The sequence below is a fragment of the Pempheris klunzingeri genome, chromosome 7 (genome assembly GCF_042242105.1).
Source record: "Pempheris klunzingeri isolate RE-2024b chromosome 7, fPemKlu1.hap1, whole genome shotgun sequence".
Classification (NCBI taxonomy): Eukaryota; Metazoa; Chordata; class Actinopteri; order Acropomatiformes; family Pempheridae; genus Pempheris; species Pempheris klunzingeri.
In genome coordinates, this window is record NC_092018.1 from 15034351 (window position 1) to 15060980 (window position 26630).

General features: G+C 40.9%; 2 protein-coding genes across 2 annotated transcripts; both read right to left on the reverse strand.

Annotated features, from left to right (window-relative positions):
* Positions 1 to 746: 746 nt before the first annotated feature.
* fnbp1a (formin binding protein 1a) lies at positions 747 to 19741 on the reverse strand. Its single transcript, XM_070833039.1, has 18 exons — positions 19712 to 19741; positions 17339 to 17454; positions 16190 to 16240; positions 15552 to 15699; positions 13243 to 13305; positions 12956 to 13051; positions 11159 to 11173; positions 10503 to 10631; positions 9965 to 10111; positions 9110 to 9286; positions 8740 to 8931; positions 8581 to 8595; positions 8371 to 8480; positions 8003 to 8135; positions 6956 to 7101; positions 6588 to 6724; positions 5763 to 5921; positions 747 to 775 (listed from the first exon to the last, which is right to left on the reverse strand). The coding sequence occupies exons 1-18, from the start codon at positions 19739 to 19741 to the stop codon at positions 747 to 749; spliced, it is 1893 nt and encodes a 630-aa protein (XP_070689140.1).
* A 3575-nt stretch (positions 19742 to 23316) lies between these two features.
* On the reverse strand, positions 23317 to 26237 carry med27 (mediator complex subunit 27). Its single transcript, XM_070833043.1, has 8 exons — positions 26033 to 26237; positions 24944 to 25088; positions 24543 to 24673; positions 24154 to 24247; positions 23890 to 23997; positions 23764 to 23805; positions 23601 to 23678; positions 23317 to 23521 (listed from the first exon to the last, which is right to left on the reverse strand). Exons 1-8 carry the CDS (start codon positions 26233 to 26235, stop codon positions 23387 to 23389), a joined length of 936 nt encoding a protein of 311 aa, XP_070689144.1. The 5' UTR covers positions 26236 to 26237; the 3' UTR covers positions 23317 to 23386.
* Between the last annotated feature and the right edge of the window lie 393 nt (positions 26238 to 26630).

The window sequence follows — 26630 nt, forward strand, 5'->3', positions numbered from 1 at the left end:
ATTCTCTGAAACATTAAGGTGGATTTTTTTCACATTTACACAAATAAAGATAAAAAACTCTCCAACAATAAGTAATGATTAATGTGATAATCTGGATCGGTAGTAAATGCAGATGGTATGAAGTCTGATCTGCGTTTGGTACATGTCTAATATCTGCTCTTTTATCTGAAGTCTGATCTGTATTTGGGATCTGTCTAATAGCTGATCTGAAATCTGATCTGTTTGGGACCTGTCTAATATCTGAGTGCAGATCTGTCACATGATCTGTGTTTGGGACCTGTCTAATATCCGATTTCTGATCTGTCACATGATCTGTATTTCGGACATGTCTAATATCTGATCTTTGATCCGACATATTATCTGTGTTTGGGGCCTGTCTAATAACAGAAACTTAATTAGATACATTATCTGTGTTTGGGACATATCTATTATCTATAACATCTATATAATTTCTGATCTGTCACGTGATCTTTATTTGGGACCTGTCTAATATCTGATCTTTGAACCGAAGTCTGATCTGTGTTTGGGACCTGTCTAACATTTGATCTCTGATTGATCTTAGATTGATTTCTCAGGCACCATTAGAAGTTTTCCTCCTTTGCGTATCGACAGCAGTCTGTCACCTGATTGGTCGGGATATCTGAAGAGTTAAACTGTCCAATGAAAAGCTGTTACCGGACTTCCTCTGAGCTCTTTCCTTTACATCACTTCCTGTGGCGAGACGTCCTCACTGGTCGATTACTGTGCTAGACTAGCCGACTACTCTGCACAAAGCCTACAAGATAGACACAGACAGGCAGACAGACAGGCAGACAGACAGAGAAACAGACAGGCAGACAGACAGGTAGATATGTTAGAGCTGGTAGAGTGAGGCAGGAGGTCAGACTGCTGCCGTCTGCAGCACAAACACTGACTCACTAAAACTACACCTGGTACTGCTGGTACCAAATTATATTAGCACTAATAATAATACTTATACAAGTGAAATAACAATAAAAATTGTTGTTGAATATAAACTGCAGCTTTCTAATGGACCACTTTAAACATTCAAAGATCAGAGGTTTGTTTCTGTGACTGAACTTATTAACAGCATTTTCTGTTTTTCTCTGTGTTAATTCGCAGCACACTGAATATAGTTGGGTTTTGATGACAAGAAGAGAAACTGAGATGGAAATTTTTCACTTTGAGATGGAATAATTGATCAATAATCAACAGATTAATCAGTAGCGAAAGTCACTGTTAGTTGTTATGTATTGGACATGAAGTTAGGAGGTGATGATGTGAAAATAAAAAGACAAAGTGAAGCTGAAAAAACATAAAAGTCGACAGAATGAATAAATGAGACTGATGTGAACATTCAGCTGTTTTGCACTTTACAGCTTCAATAACTGATTTAATCAAAACTCCTGTTCTCAACATCTGGTGATCCAGTAATAATGAGGTACTTACTAATAAACATACTGATAAACTACTGTAAACACTGCGAGCAGGTAAACCTTTACTGTATTTTAATGAAATACTGGAGATTCATGTTGATGACAAAGACTTAAGATTAACAGGTCTTGATCTGTCTCTCCTGACTGAGTAATAAATGATTAATCAAAAGAAGAACTGATATTTTAAAAGTATCTGGCGTCCACAAACTTTTGGCCAAGTATTGTGTTGCTGAATCTGTCATTTGGTCTCTGAGTGAAAACACGTCAACGATCATCAGAGTTTAAACTTTGGTGTCATGGTGGACGAGTCGATCTGCTGCTGATTTAACAAACATTTCAGCTGTTTTAACTTCCATCATTAACAAAGTTTAGTTTAATAAATTTAATAATGTGTTTAGTGTGTTTAATGTGTTTGGACACTGGTGATGAAGCCTTTAAAGAAACCTCCATCTGAAAACCACAAACAAAAAATAACTACAGATTCACAATGGAGATCTCAGTTTTACATTCAACATGAAAGAGAGCACATTCAGGTTCATAAGAAAATAACATCTGTCTGATCTAATCTCAAATATCTCTAATATCTCATACATCTCCCTCATCTCACAGGTCTACTTTAACATATTTTCTGAACATATTTAGGATGCATCAGTCCACATCTCCCACATCTCTCTCATCTCTAACATCTGTAATATGTCCCTCAACACTCAAATTCTCTAATTTGTAACATCTCTAACATCTCACATCTATAACATCTCTTACATGTCTCAGTCTACAGCATCTCTACCATCACTCATATCTCTGTCTCCAACATTTCCCACATCTCTAATATCTCTCACATTCCCAACATCTCTCATCTCCAACATCTGCCTCATCTCTAATGTCTCTTTCATCTCAAACATCTCTCATCTCCAACATCTCTCTCATCTCTAATGTCTCTAAGTCTTCAATTGTCACATCTCTAACATCTTCAACACCAGTAATATGACCCTCACTTCCAATATCTTTCATCTCTCAGTCCCCAACATTACTAACATCTCCCTCATCTCTAACATCTCTCACGTGTCTCAGTCTGCAACATCTCTAACATCACTCATATCTCTCAGTCTCCAATATTTCCCACCTCTCTACTATCTCTCACATCTCCTCCGTCTGTCTCCAACATCTCTCTTATCTCTAATATCCCTGTATTCAATTGTCATCTTTAACGCCAGTTATATGACCCTTGCCTCCGACATTCTCCCTCACCTCTGATATCTCTCTCTTCTCTAACATCTCTAAGTCTCTATCACTAACCTCTTCAACATCTGTAATATGACCCTCAGCTCCAAAATCTCTCTCATCTCTCCGCCCCCAATATCTCTCTCTATCTCTAACATCTTTAACATCTGTAATATGACACCCATCTCTAACACCTCTAATATCTCTCACATCTATAATATCTCTTACATCTCTGTCTCCAACATCTCTCATCTCCGACATCTCTATCATCTCTAATATCTTCAAGTCTTCAACTGTCACATCTTACACCCTCACCTTTAACATCTTTCATCTGTCATCTCGCAGTCTCCAACATCTCCAACATCTCTCTCGTCTGTAACATCTGTAATATTTCCCTCAACTCTAACATTTCCCTCATCTCCAACATCCCTAATATTTCTGTCTCCATCTCTCACATCTGTAATAGGCCCCTGAGTCTCCAACATTTCTAGCATCTCTCTTATATCTAACATTTCTAAGTCTACATCTCTCACATCTCCAACATCTCTCTCTTTAACATCTTTCTTGTTTCAAACATATCTCTAACATGCCCAACATGTCTTATATCTCTAACAGCACTCAGTCTCCTGCACCTAACACATCTCTCATATCTCTAACATTTCTCACATCTCCAAAATCCTTAACATCGCACACATCTTTCATCTTTCACGTCTCTTTCATCTGTTAACTCTCATATCTCTAGCATCTTTAACATCTTTCTCATCTCCAGCAGCTCTCTCATCTCTCTGCCCCCAATATCTCTCTCTATCTCTAACATCTTTAACATCTGTAATATGACACTCATCGCTAACATCTCTCTCTTCTCTAACACCTCTGAAATCTCTCACATCTATAACATCTCTCACATTGCTGATGCTTGTGTAGATAAAGAGGTTTCATCCTCCAGATGTTTGAGCTGATAAACTGATCCAGGATCAGTCCCTGGTCACAGATATGACTGAGCCAACTGACTGCAGATCAGTGATATTGATATTTGACAACTTCACACACTGACTGTTGGTGACTGACAGCTGGTAAAACTGTAACAGTCATTCTGTGAGCTGTAGGATGTTTTTACATCAATATTTGAATCCTGTAAACTAAAATCAGGATTTTAATTAAGCATGTATAATGTGATCTGAATGGGCAGAGTTAAACTTGACATCCAAGACAGACTCTGTAATTACAGATATCGATTACAGATATTAAGAAGCAGCAGATCCAGACCCACATAATAAAAGCAGGAGTTGTGTCGTAGTTCAGGCTCCACCTCCTCCACGTGAAAAAAAAATTAACTGTAGATCTTTCTCAATACAGAGGACGCCTGAAGTTTGAACTCAGTGAGATCAACTGTGGAGTCCAAACTCCTGAGAACAGGCGGACACAAAACAATCAGTTTATAACTGAGTTCTTACTGACACCAGCTCAGCCTCAACACACCTGTGCCGTCACTTTAAATGTATGCTATATTCTGAATATTTTCACCACTTCACATTCACATCAAGCATCCCTTTTGATGGGAAAAGCCGTTTTCTCTTTCTCTTCAAGCCACCAGACTCCATTCACAAAAACAGTAATTTTGCCTCGCAGAAAACAGGAGTTGCTAGTCTATCACTTCCTCAATCACTTAGTTTGCTTGTGTTATTGTATGACTTTGGTGTTTAAAATGGTTAGTTTGGGTCTGAACTAATGTGTTAGTTGATTTATCAAGGCAGCAACAGCAAAGCTATAAAGCTAGCAAACTATCTCATAAAAACGTGAAACTCCTTTTTACCTTCAAACAAACTAAGTATTAGACTAACACACCAAAATGTATCTTCAAAAAGTTATTCTATCTACTCTAGACATGCTACACAGACGTCAGACAGAGCCAAAGAGCTGCTGACATCCCGATGTTCCCCACGAGGTGGTGACCATGGATTCTGACTGAAAGCTCTGGAGTAAGGCTGGTGGTCTTGAGATGACCAGTGAGTCTCACATTTCTGAACATACATATTCAAAACTATCTACATTTTCTAAAACTAAACTAAACTTATTTTCTCAATTATTTTCTGCTCAAAACTTGATTAAATTACACAATAACAGCCGAGCACAAAACCATTGCTGCTGGTTCATGTGAAATGCATGCTGGGATACTTGTCTAAGGTATCAGTAGTAGTAAAAGACAGGTAGAAGTGTCCTGATAGACCAGGTGGAGTGAGACCTCTTCAGGTCCTGTCTGGATGTGAGTCTGAATGTGAGAAAGATTTACTGTCTGTCTACTATAAATTAACGCATCCCATAATGCACACAGCTCACACCCTTCTTTTTGAATCTGTCGAACATTAAGTGTTCAGGTGGCCTGTGAACTGATCATGTGACCATGTATTTCAGGAGGACCTGAACGCATCACCACTCTGGTGTCTGTAGGAGGCGTGAGGAGGTTCAGCCCTCAGCAGGCCATGCCCACCTGGAGGCGGAGCCTGAGACTAGACACACCTGCCCTACAGGTGCACAGGTTTGTCACACAGTTGTGACGTCTTCCTCGGCAAACAAACAGCAGAAAAGCAAGAGGAAGCGTTCAGCACACAGACAGGCAGAGCATAAATATATATATATATATATATATATATATATATATATATATATACACACACACACACACACACACACACACTCGCATAGGCTGCTGTAACCATAGCAACCAACGCGTTGACTAAAGGTCAAAGTTCAAGGGTCATCAAGAGGATTACTTACTCAAGGTCTAATTACTTAAGGTTTATATAAGAAAGGTCAAAGTTCATCTGGAGGTTAAAGATCGACACCTGTACATGTTTAACAAGAGGTCACTTAACGCTGCGTGGAGGTCATTTAAAGGTCATACAGAGGCGGTTAAAAGTCGAATTGAGGTCAGATGTAGGTAATATAAAGGTCATGTGGAGGTCATATTAGAGGGTCATGTAGAGGTCATTAAAGGGTCTTATGTAGATCATGTGATGGTCATAGGTAGAGGTCATATGTAGGTCGTTAAAAGTCAAACTGAGATCAGATGAAGGTCATTTAAAGGTCATATGTAGGTCATGGCACCTTTGGCGCTGCTGTCCAGGAAGACTTTGATGTAGGAGGTGGGAACGTATCCCTCCTCCTCCAGGTTCCTTCGTACTCTGGTCCACCCGTCCCCTTTGTCCTCTTCCACCACAGAAAGTAGTTCTCCCTCCACCATCGACAGAGTGCCTTCATTCTGACCTGCGGTGGATCAATGACGACATGTTCAGGCGACAGAGAACCAGAGTGGAACCCAATAGAACCAGAAGAGAACTCAGCGGCTCTATTCGAAAACCTAATACTACACTAGCAGTACGTACTGATTTGGCCAAAATGTAATATTTCTTATGCCGTATGCACACAAAATGAAATCTGCAATATGCTAAATATACCTGGATGTCGTACCGATTCAGAAAAAAATCTCCAGTGTTCACCTCACCTACCGTGTCCCACAATGCAAAGTGCTTCACGTTGTATGACCAGGGTTCAGAAAGCTATACTGTCCCTGCGCTCTCATTGGTTACTGTCCCTGCTCTCTCATTGGTTACTGTCCCTGCGCTCTCATTGGTTACTGTCCCTGCTCTCTCATTGGTTACTGTCCCTGCGCTCTCATTGGTTACTGTCCCTGCGCTCTCATTGGTTACTGTCCCTGCACTCTCATTGGATACACGAATGACCCCACCTGACATACAGGAGTGTTAGTTCTAAGGATTTAGTCTCGATCAACACTAACCATGTCAGGTCTTGCATTAACACTAATGGTCACAAGGTGCTGTTGTCCTCTTCGTGATGACATCACAGGTGACATCATTGTGTACCTGCACAGCAGGTGAGGTACTGACAGTAGGACACAGTGCAGTGAAGTACCTTGGAACGGGTAAAGAGACTTGCAGGTGCCGATACTCGGTAGCGGTTCTTCATCATCAAAGTCATCATCGAACTCTGAACTACGAGACTTGAAGTGAAGCTCGGCACTGTGGTCTTCAGTGTAGCTGCCGTCAGGACTGAGGAGAGAGACAGGCAGACCAAGAGAGACAGGTACAGAGAGACAGGTAGAGAGAGGGACAGACAGGTAGAGAGAGAAACAGGCAGTAGAGAGAGAGAAGGGTAAAGAGAGACAGGCAGGTAGACAGAGAGAGAGAGAGAGAGACAGGCAGACAGGGATAGCATAGTATAACAGGGACGATCACTCAGATATAATCAATAATCAATAGACAATAATCAATAATCAGTACCTCTCTCTGCTGGCTGGACTGCGGTTGTCCAACTGTTTCAGGCTGCTGCTGCCTGGTGTCGTCACCTGGGAATTTAACCCACACCCTCCACTCTGCCTCCTACTGCTGTGGTCAGACAGTCTGCTGTCGGCCTCCGACAGCCACGCCTGCACACACACACACACACACACACACACATTAATGTCCACAAACACATGCAAACGCGCACATTAACACACATTGTGTATGTATAGCATAGTGTGTGTGTGCTGTGTGTGTACTGTGTGTATATATCAGGGATGTGCCGTTAAGATAAACATCTGGATGCTCCATCAACGATCTGATACAACAAACACACACGTGGAGTCACCACCAGTGTGATACGACACAATGCCAAATAATACGACATTATACAATTCAGTCTGGTACAGAGAGTCTGATTTTATTTCTTTGGCTCTTTTTAGATGAACAGCAAATTATAAATTAACTAAAAAAGTGAGATCTTTACTTCATATATTTGTTTCTATCACAGGCAATTCAAGAAGCATATAATTATTTCTATTTCTTTTGACCTCTAAAAACACTTTTCACAGGTCCTTTGTAGTGCAAAGAAATATAAAAAGGAAATAAATTCAAATGTAAAAACCTCTCACCACGTCACAGAGAGACGGACAGCAGAGGAGAGAGCTGGAGAAAAGCCAGGGAGAAAGTCGGACTACCTGACCTAACTCTGAAAATGTCTGTCTGTTACTTGATTCTAGTGTCCGGTCATATTTTTCTGTAAAGGAAGTTAGCATAGGCATTAGCTCCAGCTCGCTCGTCACTGTGTTTATTCGCACGAATAACCCGAATGAATAAAAAGCAAACTCGCACGAGTAAAACACCTTTAAAACCAACCCCGGTCTCCCCTACAGTCAACATGGTGGCGAAGATAACAGAAACAGGGGTTTATTCATTGTGAGTGAGTGGATCATAACATACCTGGTGGCAAATTAATCTGCAGATGAATCTCACCATCCCGAGTATATTTAATACAGTGTGTGCATATGTGGTATCTGTAGTACACACCTGGTTCCTCCTCAGCTCGTCCTCCAGTTTCTGCAGACTTTGTTTCACTTCCTCCAGCCGAGGCTCCAAACTGCTGGCGTCTCCCATCTGAGGGCTTCGTTCATACACCTCCCTCATCTTCAACAGAGCGTCTCTGAACACACACAGAATTATACACAACATTTAACACACTGAACTCAACAGGGGATATTTTCATTATAGTTTCATCCAAAAGTAGCTCATATTTCAACTGAATTTGCAGAAAATTGGTTGCAAAATCTCAATGGATACTTGTTTAAAAAGAAAAGTGGGCCCAAAACACAACCCTGTTGACATTGTCCATGACCAGACAATGTTTTTGTGTGTGTGTGTGTGTGTGTGTGTGGTACCTCTGCTCCCTCTCTCTCTGGATCTCCTGGTTGATGTTGTTGATTCTGGTTTGAAGTTTCTTTCGTCTCTGTTCAGGTGGAAGATGACTGCAGTCTGCAGGACTGGAACCCTACAAGAAAACAAATATTATATTATATTATATTATACTGGACGATAGAGTAAAAATTATGTGGTTTAAAACATCTGTATGTTACATGTGTGATACTGACCAGTTTGAGTGACAGCTGTCCAATCAGAGAGGAGCATGAGGGAAACATGACAACATTTAAAACATAAATTTAGGTTAATAAACATGTGAGTACAAGTATGTCTATATGTATATATGTATATATATGTGTGTGTGTGTGTGTGTGTGTGTGTGTGTGTACCCCTCTCTTGAGGCTGCGCAGACACTGCTTCCTGGTTCTGGAGCCAGAGGTCATGAGGTCATTCAGCCGCTGTGTGATTGGTTCTCTAGAGGCAGGGGGCGGGGACTGGGGACTGTTGTCCACGCCCCCAGGTGAAGGTGAGGTCGGAGGTGGAGGAGGAGGCTGCCGGGGGGAGGAGAGGAGGGTCAGCAACTGGAGAGAGAGAGAGAGAGAGAGAGAGAGAGAGAGAGAGGGAGAGAGAGAGGGAGAGAGAGATAAAGAGAGAGAGATGTGTGGTCAGTACAGCCAGGTGAGTCCTCCAGGTGTTTGTACCTGTTGTGTGCATGTTTCTACCTGTGTTGTGTGTATATACATGTGTGTATTTGTATACCTTGTTTTTCCGTATGAAGGGCCACAGCTTCCTGCTGTGTCTCCGCCCCTCAGTTCGGTTGTCGAGGTAACTGGATTCAGAGATGCTCCTCCTCATGGTGGCGCTGTAGTCCTCAAACTCGACGTCACCAGGAGGGTCGAACCCTGATTTATACACCTCCACTACCTGTCGGGTGTCCTACACACACACACACACACACACACACACACACACAGTATCAGATCTGACCTTTGACCCTTATATCTCTCACTGACAAGAAATAAAAACATTCTTGTTGGAGTTTGAAAATCAAATTACCAGCACGTCTACTTACTTTGTGTAAGTAGGCTCCAGAGCTTTCAACAGCATATCATGGTCTTCCTCAGCAGGTGAAGTTGCTCGTTGTCATGGAAATAGAAGAGTATATATACAACCACCTGTAATCATGTGAGGGTCCACATGAGGTGATGTGAAAAATCTCCATGACAACTTAGCTACTCTTTTCACTGAGGAAGACCATGCAAAGTGGTCAAACAGGTGGTGAACACAGGCAGCAGGAATGAACAAAGAACTGGAAGTGACACTATACAATCATTCACTTTTAGACTCTGAGACCTGCAGCATCTGTGTGAGGATAAGCAGCCTGTTTACTGCTCCACAAACAATAGAAAACTCTTAAAGACTCTCCAGTTCAGCACTTCATACACAAGTGTTGATGGAGGGAGGTCGAGGAATCTGGTCTCATCCTCTTTTTTTTTTAAACAAGAGCAAACAGTCTCAAAACATCCAGAGACTCCAGCATCTCAAATCAGATCACAACAAACTACCAAAAATCTACCCCCGAACTGCTCAGATTTCATCCCAGAAGAGGCTCACCATCCTGGGCTGGATGCTCTCACAAGCGTCCATCATGGCGTCCAGGCAGCGACTCATAACAGGAAGAACCTTTCTCTCTGCCTCCGCTGACGAGCGCATCGCCTCACAGACTCTCTCAATCCGCCGCTCCTCCATGTCCTGGATACGCTGCAGACATAGAAACGATCTGTTGTACTGAGTCTGTATGGTTCTGCTGGTTTAGCTGGTATATAACTGGTACCAGTGTGTGGTAGTGCTAGTTTACTTGGTATATAACTGGTACCAGTGTGTGGTAGTGCTAGTTTACTTGGTATATAACTGGTACCAGTGTGTGGTAGGGCTAGTTTACCTGGTATATAACTGGTACCAGTGTGTGGTAGTGCTAGTTTACTTGGTATATAACTGGTACCAGTGTGTGGTAGTGCTAGTTTACCTGATATATAACTAGTACTAGTGTGTGGTAGTGCTAGTTTACTTGGTATATAACTGGTACCAGTGTGTGGTAGTGCTAGTTTAACTGGTATATATCCGGTAATATATTGTGGTTCTGCTAGTTTACCTGGTATATAACCGGTACCAGCGTATGGTAATGCTGGTGTTGGTCCTGGTTAAACTGGTTTAAACAGGTCACATAGTCTTTCCTGGACTCCTCTGCTGCTTGTTTTTTCTGTTGAGCCGTCTGACGAGCCTGAAACCAGCAAACAGGTGAAAACGCCAAACCAAACGTATCTACCAACGCCTCTACTGCTCCGCCATCAACATGTGCTGCCTCATTTGTTTAATCCAAACAAAAACACTAAATGTAAAGAACATTTTAGAGGGAGCTATTAGACAATGAGAAATAGTTCCAGCAGTAAAAACCACAACCTGTTCTTCACATTTGTTTAGATATAACCTGTTAATCAGTGAGCTTTAGAGGTGCTGGTAGATGCAGGGCAGAGCTCTACCACCACTTTCCTCCTGCTTCCAGTCTTTATACTAAACTGACTGCATCCTGACTGCAGCTCTGTACTGAACACACAGACACGTAATCTGAACTGATCCCACACTAAAAATACACCTCTTTTACAAAATGTAAAAGTATTCTTCAACAAAATCACAGTATTGCAGTAAAGTACCGTAAAACAACTTCTCTAATACATTCAAAAATATAATGAAATGAAAACATTTATAAATATAGTATAAGTTTCTAATAAATATGTGAAAGGACCTTACCTTCAGTGAGCAGCGCTGACAGACAGACAGACAGACAGAGAGAGACACAGACAGACAGGAGTTCAGGTTAGCTAATTTAACTCTCTGATGTTTATGAAGTTACACGAAAAACTATCTGTGGATTTCCTTAATACAGGAAACATTTATCTTCTGACCTTTAAAAATTAATCCTGGCCTCTCCTCAGACATTTTAACACATAAATGCAGAAATGTAGATACCGCCTTCGTTCATGTGACCTGTGTCTATGTAGCAGCCATAAGTCAAGATCCGCTACTTAACTGTATTGAGAGATGCACACTTCAGATCTGTCTTTTATACCTTTTCAACATGTGTTGACATCTGTGAATGAGTGTGAAACCTCCTCTGAGGTGGTTCAAACAACCACATTTTAACCTTAACGCTAAACACATGGTTTTAAGATCAGGAGCCACAAAACACTGTAGGTTAAGATTTTCCCTAAAATCCAAGTTAATCGCTTGCACAAAGCACCCTTAAGGATTCTCCTCTGGGTTTTCCTAAGAAAATTAACGTATCTCGAGAAGATAATCTGTGACCAGGAGAACCTGATGGATGCACTTAATGACAAGTGATTCATTTTCCACTAAAGATTTGACGGGCATTCAGCAGCTGTGCTCTTCCAGCTGTTTTCCTCTAAGGTTTTATGCTACGAGTCTTCTACAGTCAGTGACAGACGAGCTGTTTCAAGTCCAAAAGTCACTCCTTGACTTTTAGACGCCCTCAACCATCTGCTGAAGCCCCAAATAAATCAAGAGGATGAGATAGCGCTGCGCTTCTTTAATGTTGCCGACACCAACATTAGGATTCAACTCAGGAGTCTTAGAGTGTGCTTTCTTTTCTTGTCTTCCTCCAGAAGTTTAACCTCTTCCATCTCTCAATAATTTAGTTCTTTGTTTTTGTTTTTTCTTGGTCGTTCTTTCTTTTTCTCTGTCTTCTATTCTTCTTCTTGTTTTTTTTAACTATGAGCCAATGTTTCGAGGTGATAAAGGTGAGGCTATAACAGGTATCACAACCACAAGTGCAGGCAAACAAACTGTAGAGTTTTACTGAGGTAAAATCTCTTTAAATGCAGTAAATCTCTTAATGTTTTTCTTTAACTAAGGACATCGGGATTCTGTGCAACACCCTAAAGTAAGTCCCACAGCTAAGGAGAACCTTAAGTCTCAAGTATCAGATTTAAGGTGTTTTGTGCAACCAAAACCAGATATCTGGTTCGCTGAAGAAGCACAAAGTTTTTGTTAATGGGATCTAAGCCTTCAGGGATCTTAAGCTGCTTCTGACTCACACTTTATCTCCAAGCAGCTGCTCACACGAATAAACATTTTACTCAGTTTCTGAATAAGTAAATCAAACTGAAGACATTAATCTTCATTCATCCTGTCTGCAGACCGTTTGTGCAGCAAAGTGCTCAGGCAGAGCTCTGAAGTGCTGCTTGTATTGATCGGTATCAGCTGCTTCATTCATGCCTCACAATCATTGGCTCGTTTACAGCCGTGTGGCTGACGATTAACAGCCAATCATTACAGTCAGCCTTTATATATCTAACACAACCCTCTCACTGATGAGCAGCACCTCCCCCACCTCCTCCTCTGCCTCCTGCTGGTGTCATATATTCTGTTTTTGTTCATTTAATTCAGATTTGTGTCCATGTGTGTTTGTTAAGGATGGATTAAATCTATCAGCAGAGCTCCGTTATGAAGAACACAAACTAATGCTCTCAGGTTTACTGTGTGTATACTGTACATTACTGTGTAATGTTTGTGTTTGTATTCATCCACCTTCTCTCCGTCCGTCTTGTTGTCGAGGTCGATTCTGTCGGAGATGTGTTGAGCTCGCTCCGCCTCCTTACAGTCACGCTCAAAGCGACGTTTACTCTGAACAACAAGGAAACAGAATAAATGAAAAGTAAATACTGAAATGCATGAAAACATCATCACAGTCTTTGACATCTTTTAGCTGTTTACTGTCAATAAGTTGCAATTTGTTTTTTCAAATCTTAAAATTTAAGGTTCTGATGATTTGGTGGGCGGGGCCATGATGATGGGTGGGGTCAGAGGTCACTCACAGACTCCAGTTGTTTCCAGGAGCTCTCAATGTGCTGCTGGGCACGGCGGCCATCTTGGAAATGCTGCAACAAAACAAACAAACAAACTGGTCAAACCGGTGAACCCTGATCAAACTGGAGCCCTCATGATGTTTTTTGTGAATTGGAGAAGATGAACTTTAAAGCACGTAAGCAGAAGTGCAAAAAGCAGTAAAGTACAATGTAACTGGATGGATGTAACTTTGCGTTCGTCACAAGCGGCAGCACTCTGTTTTGTTTATATCTGCCAACTTTGGTATGAAGTCTTTAACTGTGAATTTGGGATACTCCAGTAAAGGTACTATCATTTTTTGTGTACTTGTATTCGCGTGTTTATTTCGGACATTATTTTATATAAACTATTTATTCATTGAATTTGAAGAAAATGTGCTATAGCCTATCGTGAAATGTATTGTTATCAGGTTGGATCAACCGATATTAGATTTTGGTGACAGTACATTACTTGTCAATGTCAACAGTGACATATTATACACAGAATACATACATACACCTTTTTCACATGAATTCAAGCACTTTTCAGGAATTTTCAAAGTGCATTTTCAAGGTTTTCCAGCACCTCACAGCGTTGGTAAATTAAATATGCTCAAATCAATTAGGCTCTCTCCCACTTACGTTATTTCTTTATCTAAAAAGCAAACTATTAGGTCAGATCACAATTTATTAATTATTTACAGTTATAATTTCAAGCAGTTTCAAGCACCTCACCTAAAATCCAAGAACTTTTCAAACCTTGAAAACACCACATGAATATTTTTTCCAGCACCCATATGAATCCTGAGAATAAAGAGCTGGGGGTTGATGAATACTGTGCACACGCTATAGATCAGAAATATTTATAATGACTTTATTCTTTATTTTAAACTCAACATTGAATTTAATGTCCTGTTTTATTTATTTTTGTATTTATTTTATTTAATGTGATGGAAAATGTAGAACAATGTGAAGATACACAGATCACATGACCATCTCTCTCGGACAGCCACACACACACACACACACTCCAGTATTCAGAGCTGCTGGGTGGAAGTAATGTAGAAACTAAAGAGTGTCTGTGTGTGTGTGTGTGTGTGTGTGTGTGTGGCTGAGCTCAGCCAGATGCCGTGAACGTTCTCGGTAAATTCACTCTACAAACTTTGCTGAGCTGAGCTGTTTGTGAGGAGCGATGATCCTCATTCACTGTTTGTTTGTTTGTCTGATTGTTGGTGTGTGTGTGTGTTTGTTTGCTTACTCAGGCTTTCTCTCAGTGTTCACTTCCTGTGTGTGTATGTGTGTGTATGTTCACACAGTCTTCTTCTAAGTCTACAGAGGGCTGTACTACTAAGACAGATGAGCTGGTTAACGAGGTCTGATGAGCCTAAAGCCACTAAATGTCAGCAAATAGGAACACAGCTGGTTTCTGACACAGGTTACCTGTGGTGGTGGCTCCCTTTTAACCTGCACAGATCACCATGGTAACTTATACTGCACCACTTACCTGGTCTTTTCCTGATGACACTCTCTTTATGAACCACAAATTTTCAGGTGAGGGAACACGTAACATATGCAAACATGTTCAGCCGTACGTTATTAACACCACCGAATTAACTCGTGCAGTTACATGTAGCGCAAGCTGTAGCATTGCGTTGCCGTGGTAACCTACAGTACATGCAATGAGTTGGTAATGCAGACAATCTGTAAAATTAATACACACACTCCACAGCAAAAATTAATTAGTTCATTGGTATTTATCACAGATAAAACAGACATTTCTCTTTGATTTGGCCAAAAACTAAAGTGATTTCTGTGTCTCCATCACTAGTCAGACCTAAATGCACTTCTCAATGTTTAAATTTGCTGCATCAAGTTTAAACTTTAAGAGCTCTGAATGTGCGGCTGCCACATTAGAAATAAACAGAAGGCACTAGGAGCCACAGAGAGGTAAAATAAATATATTCACTGCAACATTCCTCTCTTTCCGTATTTGCAACAGCAGTTTTTATATTATTCACAGCTCTCCATTTTAACGTCCTGCTCCTCTTTACTGACGTAGGCGAACGCATGCAACAGATCCATTTTGTAGAAGAGTCGAATGATGCATCAAACGCCCTCTTTTATGTGAACGTGCACAGACCCTGAAGCAGAAAGCCTGAATTAACAAAGACAGTTGATAACAACCTTTATGATGCCCATTATCTCTGGTTCAGAGTTTAGGTTTTGTTGAGCCAGCGCACGCTCAGAAAGCCTGGATGTGTTGAACCTGTGTGTGTGTTTACTTGTGTTTATTTACTCACTGTCTTCCTCTCAGTCTTCAGTTCCTGTGTGTATCGTGTCAGCTCACACACGATCTGTGTGTTCAGGTTTTCAGCAAGTTCTTCTCTCTGAACCGAAAGTTCATTCAGCTGACGGAGAGTCGCTGCAAACGCCAAACACCAGGTGTACCTGTAGCAACCAATAAGAAAGCACGTGTACATGTAACAACCAATGAGAAAGCAGGTGTACTTGTAACACAGCAAACAACCATAATAATAGTAACTATAATACTGATAATAGACATATGACTAATAATCTGAATATGGCATAAGAATAATTGATATATGAATAACAATAACATGATCAATAATAGTAAAAACCATTGTAAAATCAGAATCTCGATGTACCTCTAATGACCAATCAGAAACCAGGTCTACCTGTAACAACCAATCAGAAACCAGGTGTACCTGTAACCAATTATCATCACTTCCTGCTGCTGAGCTGTTTCCGTATGGTGACCAGGTGAGGATCCAGACACCCAACAATAACTCTGAACATTTCATCTTTTCCAGGTGAGTTTACTAACCGAAACATTTTTATAAAACTGAAACATTTGTATGAATTCAGACGACAGAAGAAATTAAACTAAATAATAATATAAAGAAGCACGCTGACTGACCTGCTCTCATCCTCTCTGCTTCTCTTGGGGTGATACTTCTTAGAAAGGTTCCTGCAGACAAACAGAAACAGGGAGAGTTAAAAACATCATGTGGAGATTGTTGAAGTTAGATTGTTGAAGTTAGACTGTTGGTATAAAATTCACAGCGGCTGTGTTGAACTGATGTAGAGGTGACCTACAGGCAGCTGGCAGCAGAGAGAGAGCAGCAGCAGAGGGGTTGTTTAGTCTAGTCAGCCTGACTCACTGGTAGCATAACACCAGGAACACACTACCTACCTCCACCTGAGTGTGACTCCTACCTCTCGTGCCTGTGTTGTCCACACAGACAGCAGTTGCAGGCAGCCACGCTGTCTACCACCAGCTGGACAGACAGCGGAGCACCTTCTCCAACAGACTGGTGCAGCTCCAATACAGGAAATCATTCCTGTTGAGTTCCTGAATCATATTCTACGGTTACAGTCATTTAAACTGTGCTAAAGGTGCATAATGTTGGGCTGGAGCTGTTCGACCTGTCAAGTTCTTACTATTTTGACACCAGCAGAAAGAACAGATATCAGCTCAGAACCTGAGATAACTGCCGATATTTTTTTACATTACCAGTTGTAGCGGTTAGTGGCTGTGCTAGCTAGTTGATTTAGTTTGTTCTAATTGGTTTTTAACATTTTTTTCAAGCGGTTTCAGTTGCTTAACGACAACAGGCGTCACAATAGGGCAACTTCCAAAGCACGATGAAGAAAAGGATGGAAGTGCCACGTCTGAACAGCTGCTATGCTGTGCTACAATAAATCCATGGCAGTTTAATCTTAGATCTATAATATTCTCTAAACAGTACACTCAATTCTATACTATATTGTAGCCTATAGACTCCATAGAGGAGCATCACAATCATGACCGCAGTAACAAGGAGCAGCGTGCAGTCACTAAAGAGTGAGAAGACATTAGAGACACACTGCTGCCTCTACTGTTCCTATAATATCATAGGAATTATATATAATTACTGTCCTATAATAATTATTATTATTATAGGAATAGTATAACATTAAAAAACCTACAGGTCACCTGTTGGTGACCTGTTGGTGACCTGTAAGTGATCTGATGTAGAGGTGATGTACAGGCTATGTAGAGGTAACCTACAGGTGATGCTGGTACCTGATCTGTTTGGCGTAGCTCAGCTCGATGTCGGCTCTCTCTTTGACGAACTTCGTGTATCTTTCCAGGAAGTCGATTCCCCAGCTGGTGTGTTTCTCCAAGTTATCAAACTGATCCTGAAACACAAAAGAAGACAAAACCCCCGTCTCAGATCTGTCGTCTCCTCACGCTGACACCATCCTGCTCCCTGCAGCACAGTAGTAGTACTGCACTACTCAAATAATACTTTATTGTGTCATGCACGCAGTAGTATTCAGCTGTACAAGGCACCAACAGTGCATCACTGCAGCGGTGAAACAGAACTTCTTAAATAAAACATTACAAACTAAAAAAAGTGCTCTCTGTAGGCTGCAGATCTCTGCTACACCTAAACATAAGCAAACCTGACACCCGCTGTGGAGGGCCTCGCTACCTGAAACACTGAGAACAATCTGACGGGGGAACAAACCTCAACATAACACCTGCTAACCCACTTACAGATTGCAGAAACTGGGATTTATTCACGTTGCATCGCGCCTGCAGTGGACCATAACATATCAGGTAAGGAATCAATCTGAAGAACGTCAGTCAGTTTTTTCGGCCTGGACTAAAGGCCAGAATGTGGCCTGAACAGATGAGGTGAGACTTGTTTTAAGATTCGCCGAATGTCTTTTGTGCTGTGATGTCAAACTGAAACAGCTGTTGATGACTGGCCAGTTAAGAGGAGTGAGGAGTCTGCAGTCGATGATGATATAAAACAGTCAGCGAAACAGGTTTTTGAAAAATTGTGAATCCCCACGACTATGAGAGGTGTTTCAGGACGCAGGCGTAAATGTGCATGATAAATATTGAGCTGATTGGTCCTGCAGTGTGTCAGTATGTAGTATGTGAAAACACACACACGACCAAAAGCATGATCATGATGATAACAAAGAACTTTGTCTCTCAAACTCTGACGCTGTGTTTCCACCAAGCACACCTCCAGTTTGATCTCTGGATCATTTTTATGACAAACATTTTCTGAATTTAACAGCCAATCAGAGCTGAGATTTGCCTCGAGGATGTGTTCGCTGAAGCTGTCTTTGTGGGAAATTGCACCTCTTTTCGCTCAGGTTGAATATTTGAATATTCCCGTCATTTGCGCCATTGACATTGTGTGTAATTCACCCGCGGGACAAATTTCACTACCAGATGAAATTCAACTACCAGATGATCTCAGCTCAGTGCTGCTGTGATTATCAATAATCATAATAATCTGAAATCTGTCCACTGTAAAAATTTTTAAATAAAACCAAACAAAACATCCAACACAGTCACCATGGTCTATTAGTGTCATAACAGCACGCAGGGAGTAAAAATGCTAACAGATTAGCCGACTATAGGGCTGCAACTACCGATTATTTTCTTTGTCGAATAATCTTTTATTTTCTTGATTGATTAATTATTTGTCTTGTCTATATCATGTCTGAAAATGGTGAAAAATGGCAATCAGTGTCTCCTGAAGCCCAAGATGACGTCCTCTAATTCTTTGTTTTGTCCACAACCCAAAGATATTCAGTTTACTGTCAAAGAGAACAAAAACTGAAAATATTCACATTTAAGAAGCTCGATTTTAAATTTAGAAAGAGAATCTAAATTAGTCAAACTGATTTATCGATTAACAAAATAGCTGGTGATTAATCTAGTAGTTGACATCTTTTTTATCATCATCATTATCATCTTCAGTCATCTAACAGTGTAAGTCTGTGGAAAAACGTAGGTTTGGGCCCAACGCATGGGTGTATTAAAGACCTGTACTACAGACTACTGACTGACTACTACAGACTACTGACTGTAAAAATACTTCATACTTAATCATTCTGAAATATCTGAGTGTTTCTTAAGGAAGAATTGAGCCTCTAGAAAGAGAAAAAACGATATGGAATAAAAGGTGAATTGCATGGCTGCAATAATAATAATACTAATAATAATAAAAACATTAATGGTCAAATGTCTATTCGTAATAATAATAATGATAATAGGTAAAGCAGAAATGAAATGGTAATAATATTGATTAGTATTGATAAGTCACGTTAGGGTTGGAGGGGTCTCTGTCTCTCCGGTCGCGCGCTGCAGCAGCATCATGGAGGACGCAGAGCGCGAGCCGTTGTCGTCACTCACCGTGTTGCTATGGCAGAGCAGACAGAAGCACGAGGGCCTCTCTCTCACACTCACACACTCACTCACACACACACACACACACACACACACACACACACACACACACACAGACAGGCCGCCCGGTTACCGGCTCTCCATCGGCAGGTTATCGGATAAACGGTAACCAGGTGACCGTGCTAGTCAGGGTGACCCGGGTCGTGTCCGGGTGCAGCAGGTGTGAACAGGTGAACGTACCCACAGCTCGGTGCCCCAGTTGCAGCTCATGGTGTCCGGTCTGCTACTCGCGCTCCGCTGCGGCTGCTCCTCTCGGTACCAATCAGACAATCAGCGCGAGCTGCTGCTGTTGCTGCTGCTGCTCGCCGCGCGCATCCTCACTGACACACCGGCCTGTCTGTCTGTCTGTCTGTCTGCCTGCCTGTCTGCCTGTCTGTCTGTCTGTCTCACCCCCTGACTGTCTATCTGACCGCTTCTATCTGCAGCAGCACGAGAGCAGAGGACGCGGTCACGCGCGGCGCGTCTCCCCGGAGGACCCTTTGTCATCAGTGAGGAGATGCTGAGATTGTGTGCGTGTGTATACGTGTGTGTGTGTGTGTGTGTGTGTGTGTGTTTGTACTGGGCATGCGCAGTTGCAGCCCCGCCCTGCTGTCACACACACACACACACAGACACTATAATAATAACTGTTCCGGTCAGTACAGACAGAATAAACACAGTCAGTAATAAAAACCAATAAGATAATCGATATTCATAATAATAATGATAATAATAATAATGATAATAATTATAATTATAATAATAATAACAGCTGTGATAGTGTCAGTCCTCCGGCACGCGGCGCTCTTCTCTCATTAATCACATCTGCAATAAACCGTGACGTCATCGTATCAGCTTTTACATTAATTAATCAACTTTATTTTTAATATTATTTATTATCATTAAAACTAATGAGTCAGGAATAAACACATTCATCTGTCACCACATTTACATTAATTGAATAATATGATATAATATAATATAATATAATATAATATAATATAATATAATATAATATAATATAATATTATATTATATTATATTATATTATATTATATTATATTATATTATATTATATTATATTATACTATATTATTAAGAGTCAGGTTCAGTCACACACACACACCATCCTGCTGCCCCAAATACTCACTACAGCACCAAATGGTATTGGTATTGGATCTTGGGCTGGACTATTTCAGGGTGTTTTACTTGACTGGTACTATTTAATGGTGTTGTACCTGTACTTTTGTGGCTTTGACTTAGACTATTTTATGTTACTATACCTGTATGTTCTCATAGTGTTGTACCTGTGCGTCAGGTTGGGACCATTTAATCTCAACAATTTACACAATACTTTTAGAACTTTGACAGTGACCGTTTCATTGCATATGTTTCATTGGCTGGGACTAATTCATGATTTTACACCTGTACTTTTGCACATACTACTATAGTATATGCCACTACAGTAAAAACTACTACAGTAAAAATGACTACAGTAAAAACTACTACAGTAAAAATTACTACAGTACAAACTACTATAGTAAAAATTACTTCAGTAAAAAAATACTACAGTACAAACTACTACAGTAAAAACTTCTACAGTAAAAATGACTACAGTATGAAGTATAACGACTGTTTAGGCTCCCTATTCAAAGAACATTATAACATGAACATTAGTATAAAGTACTCAGTACACAGTGTGTACGTTATACTACACTGTTAGTACACAACGTGTCCCTGAAGGTTTCTGATGCCGAGCAGCAGCATGGAGCCGCTTGTTGTCATGGCGACGGGATAAACTCTCCTGCTGATGGGTTCATGTTGATCCACTGACCTGCAGGCGGCCCTAATGTTTTTGTGATCAGTTGGAACAGCAACACAGAGTCAGTACAGAGAAACCAGAGACCAGGATCAATTAAATGTTTTTTTTTGCTGTTAAAATCAGATCAGCTGGAAACACAAAACACAGTTTCCTTCAAACAGTAAAAGAAATATGTGAAATCCAAATGTTTCTTGTCAGGTCCAGGTCGAGGTGCGGGATTGCTTCCTCAGAGAAACTGTGAATATCAGACAGTAAATGTCTGTAGAGGCTTGTGTTGTCAGCGAGTCGACCTTCTGGGACATTTGAACTTTTCCCTTCAGATCAGAAGCTGAAATGTCAGCGAGTCCTTCAACAAGTCGAGCAGCAGCTTCAGTCTGAAGGTCGCTCACATTCTTTTATTAAATACCAGGAGACTGTCGGCATTAAACGTCACGCAGAATAAATCAAATATAACAATTCTTAGTTTCTGTCGCCGCTGACTCTACTTCATTAGATCTTAATACAAGTGATTCGACTCACTTTTTTCCAGATTGTTGAGTTTAAAAACAAATATTTTCAGATGGTGAACACTGTTACTGAGAAATATTTAAAATCCAGACATTAAAATCTTAATTTTTCAATATTTGAATCCTATTTGTCAGTTTAAAACCTCAGTTTTCATGTTCTGTGATGTGACGTAATCTAAATGTAAATAGTAGTACCTTTAAGATTTATGTGTTATTTTTATTTAAAAAAATCTCTCCTCCTCAGGTCGTCCTTTAGGAAACACTCAGCTCTCCAATCACGTACGAGCGGGTCGTCTGACTGCTAAAGGTCAAAGGTCACCAGCTTGCATTAATCACACACAATCGCCATCATAATAATAAAGTGTGATATTTCATTTGTATGATAATTTAACTGCCTGAGTGCTTTTATTATCAGACTGTAGAGAATAACTCTCCGCCAGCTGCAGATCAATAATTGATAATGGTTAATGATTATTGTAGTAGGGTCTCTGGAGTTTGTGATGAAATCGTGTCTGAGATGCAGGAAACTGACTTCATTATAAACTATTTTTTTAATAAACTGACAGGGTGAACTGTGTTTATTGAATATTTTATTGATGAAACATCTGTCTTTCAGTTAAAGTTCAGCAGCTGTTTGAATAATAAAATATTTTCTATCAGAGTTTCAGTGGAGTTCTCTACAAATGTGAATCACTTCCAGACACTGGTTATTCAGATGTATTGATAATTGCTCAGATCTGGTCTGTTTGAATACTGATTGGTAAAAATAAAATGTCTTTGGTTGACATGAAACGCTGTTAGAAAACTGATTACTTGATAAAACTACCAATCGTTATTGTTGTACAGTGTATGTGTTTCTTGTGTATTGTACATAAATTCTATTGTAATTCCATATTTGTAGTGTAATCTGATTTTATGATAATGACATCTGTATATTTTAACTAAACTGCATTTGTAAAAGCCCAATTAGGAAAGTTGAAAATTAACAATAGCAATAAACTCTCTGTGCATCTCATCAGTTCCAAGCTTTGTATTGGAGCCATGTTGAATTGTATCATCCCAATCAAATAAATTAAAAATGGAAAAATCTGATTAAACTTCCAAGAAATCTGTGAGGGAGTCAACTACAACTCCCAGGGTGCATTTCACTAACAAACAGCCAACATTTCCTGTCAAATCAGGGTTCATTTTACACTCTAACCTGGTAAAACAGTTACACCTCTGACTGTCTTCTTCTCCACAATAACAACTGCTGAGGCTCATGGGTATTGTAGTATTTAGATTAGTGTAAATACTCAAAACTGATGGTCAGAACCTGGGGTAGTATCTCACTACTGCCACTAGCACTACTATTAGTACCACCACCAACAGTAAACCAATTAAATTAAGCAAATACATTCAAAGCCTCACAGCTCTGTTTTAAAGGGAATTTTAAAAAATACACAGGACTGTAAATAAAAATTAAATCAAACTTTATTAAAGCTTCTTTACACAAAATACAAATAGAAAAAACAAAACACATAAAGTTCATAAACAAGAAGTGTTTGTTCACATGCGACAGGTGTCGTGAAACGCCTCCAGGGTCCTAAAGTCCCTCCATGTTGGAGGAAGTCCGTCCTGCAGGAAACGACCGCAGCGCTGACACGACGACTGGAAGAGTTTAATGTAGCTCCGCAACCAGGTCTACAGAGAGACAGACAGGTAAGGAGACAGACAGGTAGGGAGACAGAGGTCATTGATCAGTTTTCGATCGGTGTCTCACCATGAAGGATCGGACCACGACGTCTGGCATCTGAGGCAGCTGGTAGTGCAGCAGGGCGGTGGTGGCATGGTCCGTTACCTAGCAACAACACAACCAATCAGAGCACTGCTCATGCAGCTCAGGTGTGTCAGAGATCAGGTGAGTGAGAACAGGTGAGTCTTACCTTCTGGAACACCTGGTACTGAGACTTGGTCCAGATGTCCAGCTGAGGAGGACAAACAAACAGGTTACCATGGAGGCAGACAGACAGGTATCAGGGGTTACCTGTCAGGTGAGTTTGACCTCTCACCTTTCCGTCCTCGTTGTAAACATTCTCGTTGAATCCTCGAACAACCGTTCTGTCGATGAACAGTGAACGCATCATGACAATCGCCTTCAACACCTTCCCCAGGGTGACCTGACAGGGAGACAGGTGAGAGAGATGCACACCTGTTACTGTCTGAACACAACTTTACAATGTCACCTGGTCCGAACGCACCTGTCACATGGTTTGAACGCACCTGTCACCTGGTCTGACCGCACCTGTACAGTGTTTAAATGTGTGTTTTATTACCAGCAGCACGGCTGACGTCCCGTTGGGTCTGAATAGCTCGATGGTCATATCAGGAAACATCCTGCCGATCCGCGAGATGACATCATCCACATACCTGTACACAGAGAACCAGAGTACTGCAGAACTGTAACATCAAGTATTACAGTATTTCACACATGTAGTTCAGCTCATTTTCACCAAAAGTAAAAAACTGATCCAGGATTCAGGTCGAGGTCACATACACACTGACAATACTATCCAGTATTATCACTGCAGTATTACAGTATGTAGACAGTATGGTGGTGGTCACTTTAACTTTCTATGCTATTGTAACACCAGAATTTCCCCCCGGGGATCAATAAAGTATTTCTATCTATAGTGTATACAGTGTGCAGTACTGCAGTACTCACTGAGGAGGTAGTACCAGAGTACTGGGTTGGACTTTGGGTCGTCTCTTGGCTGAAGCTCCCATCTGATTAGCCGATCGTTTGAGTGACTGTTGATTCAACAAACTGGAGGCCAAACCGGCGTGGTACTGCAACTACACACAGAAACCTGGTCGTCACGGTAACCAAATATCAAAAAGACTTGCACAATGCAAAGTAATTTGTTAATGGATCAGAGGGACTCTGCTGGTTCATCAAGTAAAGATCACTTCAGTGTTTTATTTGATTAATAAAAATGAATTCCTTTCAAATCAATCCACTCATCTTTCTGACCAATACAGAGAAAACACTGTTGTATCATCTGAAGCCTTCAAAATAAAAGCTGAGCTCACACGTTAGCGTGTTTAGCGTGTTAGCATGTCTACCTTGTTGGACCACTTGTAGGCCTGCAGCAGCTGCGAGTATAGCGGCGTTTTGTCCTGCACTGGGTCCAGGCTGAGAAGGCCGCTGTTATGGAGAGGATGAGACTCTGACGGACGACCGACCAGACCGCTGAGACGCTCCAACTCACTGAGACAAGTGGGGAGACAGGTGGAGAGAGAGACAGGTGGGGCAACAGACACGTTATTTATCGGAGCCTTTATGTGAGAGTAAAGAATTACACTTGTTGACAACAACTGACTGAAAACTGAAAAATGTATTTATCATCGTTGTTTAAATCTACAACAGCTTCTGCTCCCTTGTGGAAGAGTAAAGCAAAGGAACACAAAATCCTGTGCCGTCCATCACACCAAACTCCATTCACAACTCACTCCAGTTAGTAATCAGCAACAGTTGCAATAGCAACAGTACTTGAAACCAATACAAAATTATACTAAAGTTAATGTTATTTTCTGATCAGTTAATTAAATGTTTATAATCTTCCATGGGGTGAAAGAGGGCCATAACAAGTGAACAAGCTGAGTGAATTAACTGCAGCTGTGCTCTAAAGTTCTCCACCGAACATCACTGAAGCTTTAGCTGATTTGTAAATTGTCTTCACCGATTACCTTTACCTACGTTTCAGATGGTTATCTGTCCACAAACATATCACATGAAAGAATCCAGACACCTCATGGTGCAGTGTTTACATCCGGGGGAGAGACAGTAGCTTTCATTGCAGCACAACAGCACCGTACAGCTGGACTCCATAGTATCTAAAATTAGTTGAAAGTTAAATGTAGTCTGGTGGGAGAGTTACCAGATGGAACCAGACCATTCATGCTGCAGTTTACATCCTGCATAGATTGCATGCGTCCTCAGATTGGCAATCTCATCTGTATCTGTAAGCAGATTTCACAACAAAGAATAACAGTGTTTTAAATCTACTGAAATATGAACGCAGTCTGGTGGAGCTATGACCCTGAGTCTATACTCTACATTAGTATACATCTAGTCTGTGGGGACTATGAGCAGGAGTACAAACTGATTTAAATCGACTAAAAGTTGACTGTGGTCTGGTGTGGCGGACTCACTTGAGGTCTCTGTTGACTGCCTGCAGGTTGTCCTGAAACTCGGCCATAAATTGCTTCTCTCGACCCTCCAGGGTCTCCCGGTTTTTCATGCCATCCTTCAGGGACTCGAACACTCGGCTCACGCTGGAGCGGAGCGCCTGGATGCCGCTGATGGCATGAGAGAAAGCGTCCAGGTTCACCCCGACATTCACCACGTCCGCCATCTTCTTTGCTTCTGTTACCGTCCGCTGCTGCTGCTGGCGCGCAGAGATGACGTCACAGGTCATATTTTTTATTTGTTTTATTTTTTGTAATAATTTAATAATAATCCCAAGCACCATAAGGAGAATAAATTCAATTTACTAATGACCACTTAATGACCACACATAGGCCTTAATTCTGTCCCAAACGATCATAACAATGTTTAATCATCAGCACCATGGTTTGTGCTGGTGTTGTTATGAAAGCTTGTCTTCCCAAACCTTCCAGATCTTCCAGCAGGGCTCTTCAACACCAGACCTTCTTCCTTTTCTACATCAAATAAAATATTTTATATATGCATATAAAAATTAAACACCCCTTAACTCAATTTAATGATTTTTATGTTTTTTTCCATTTG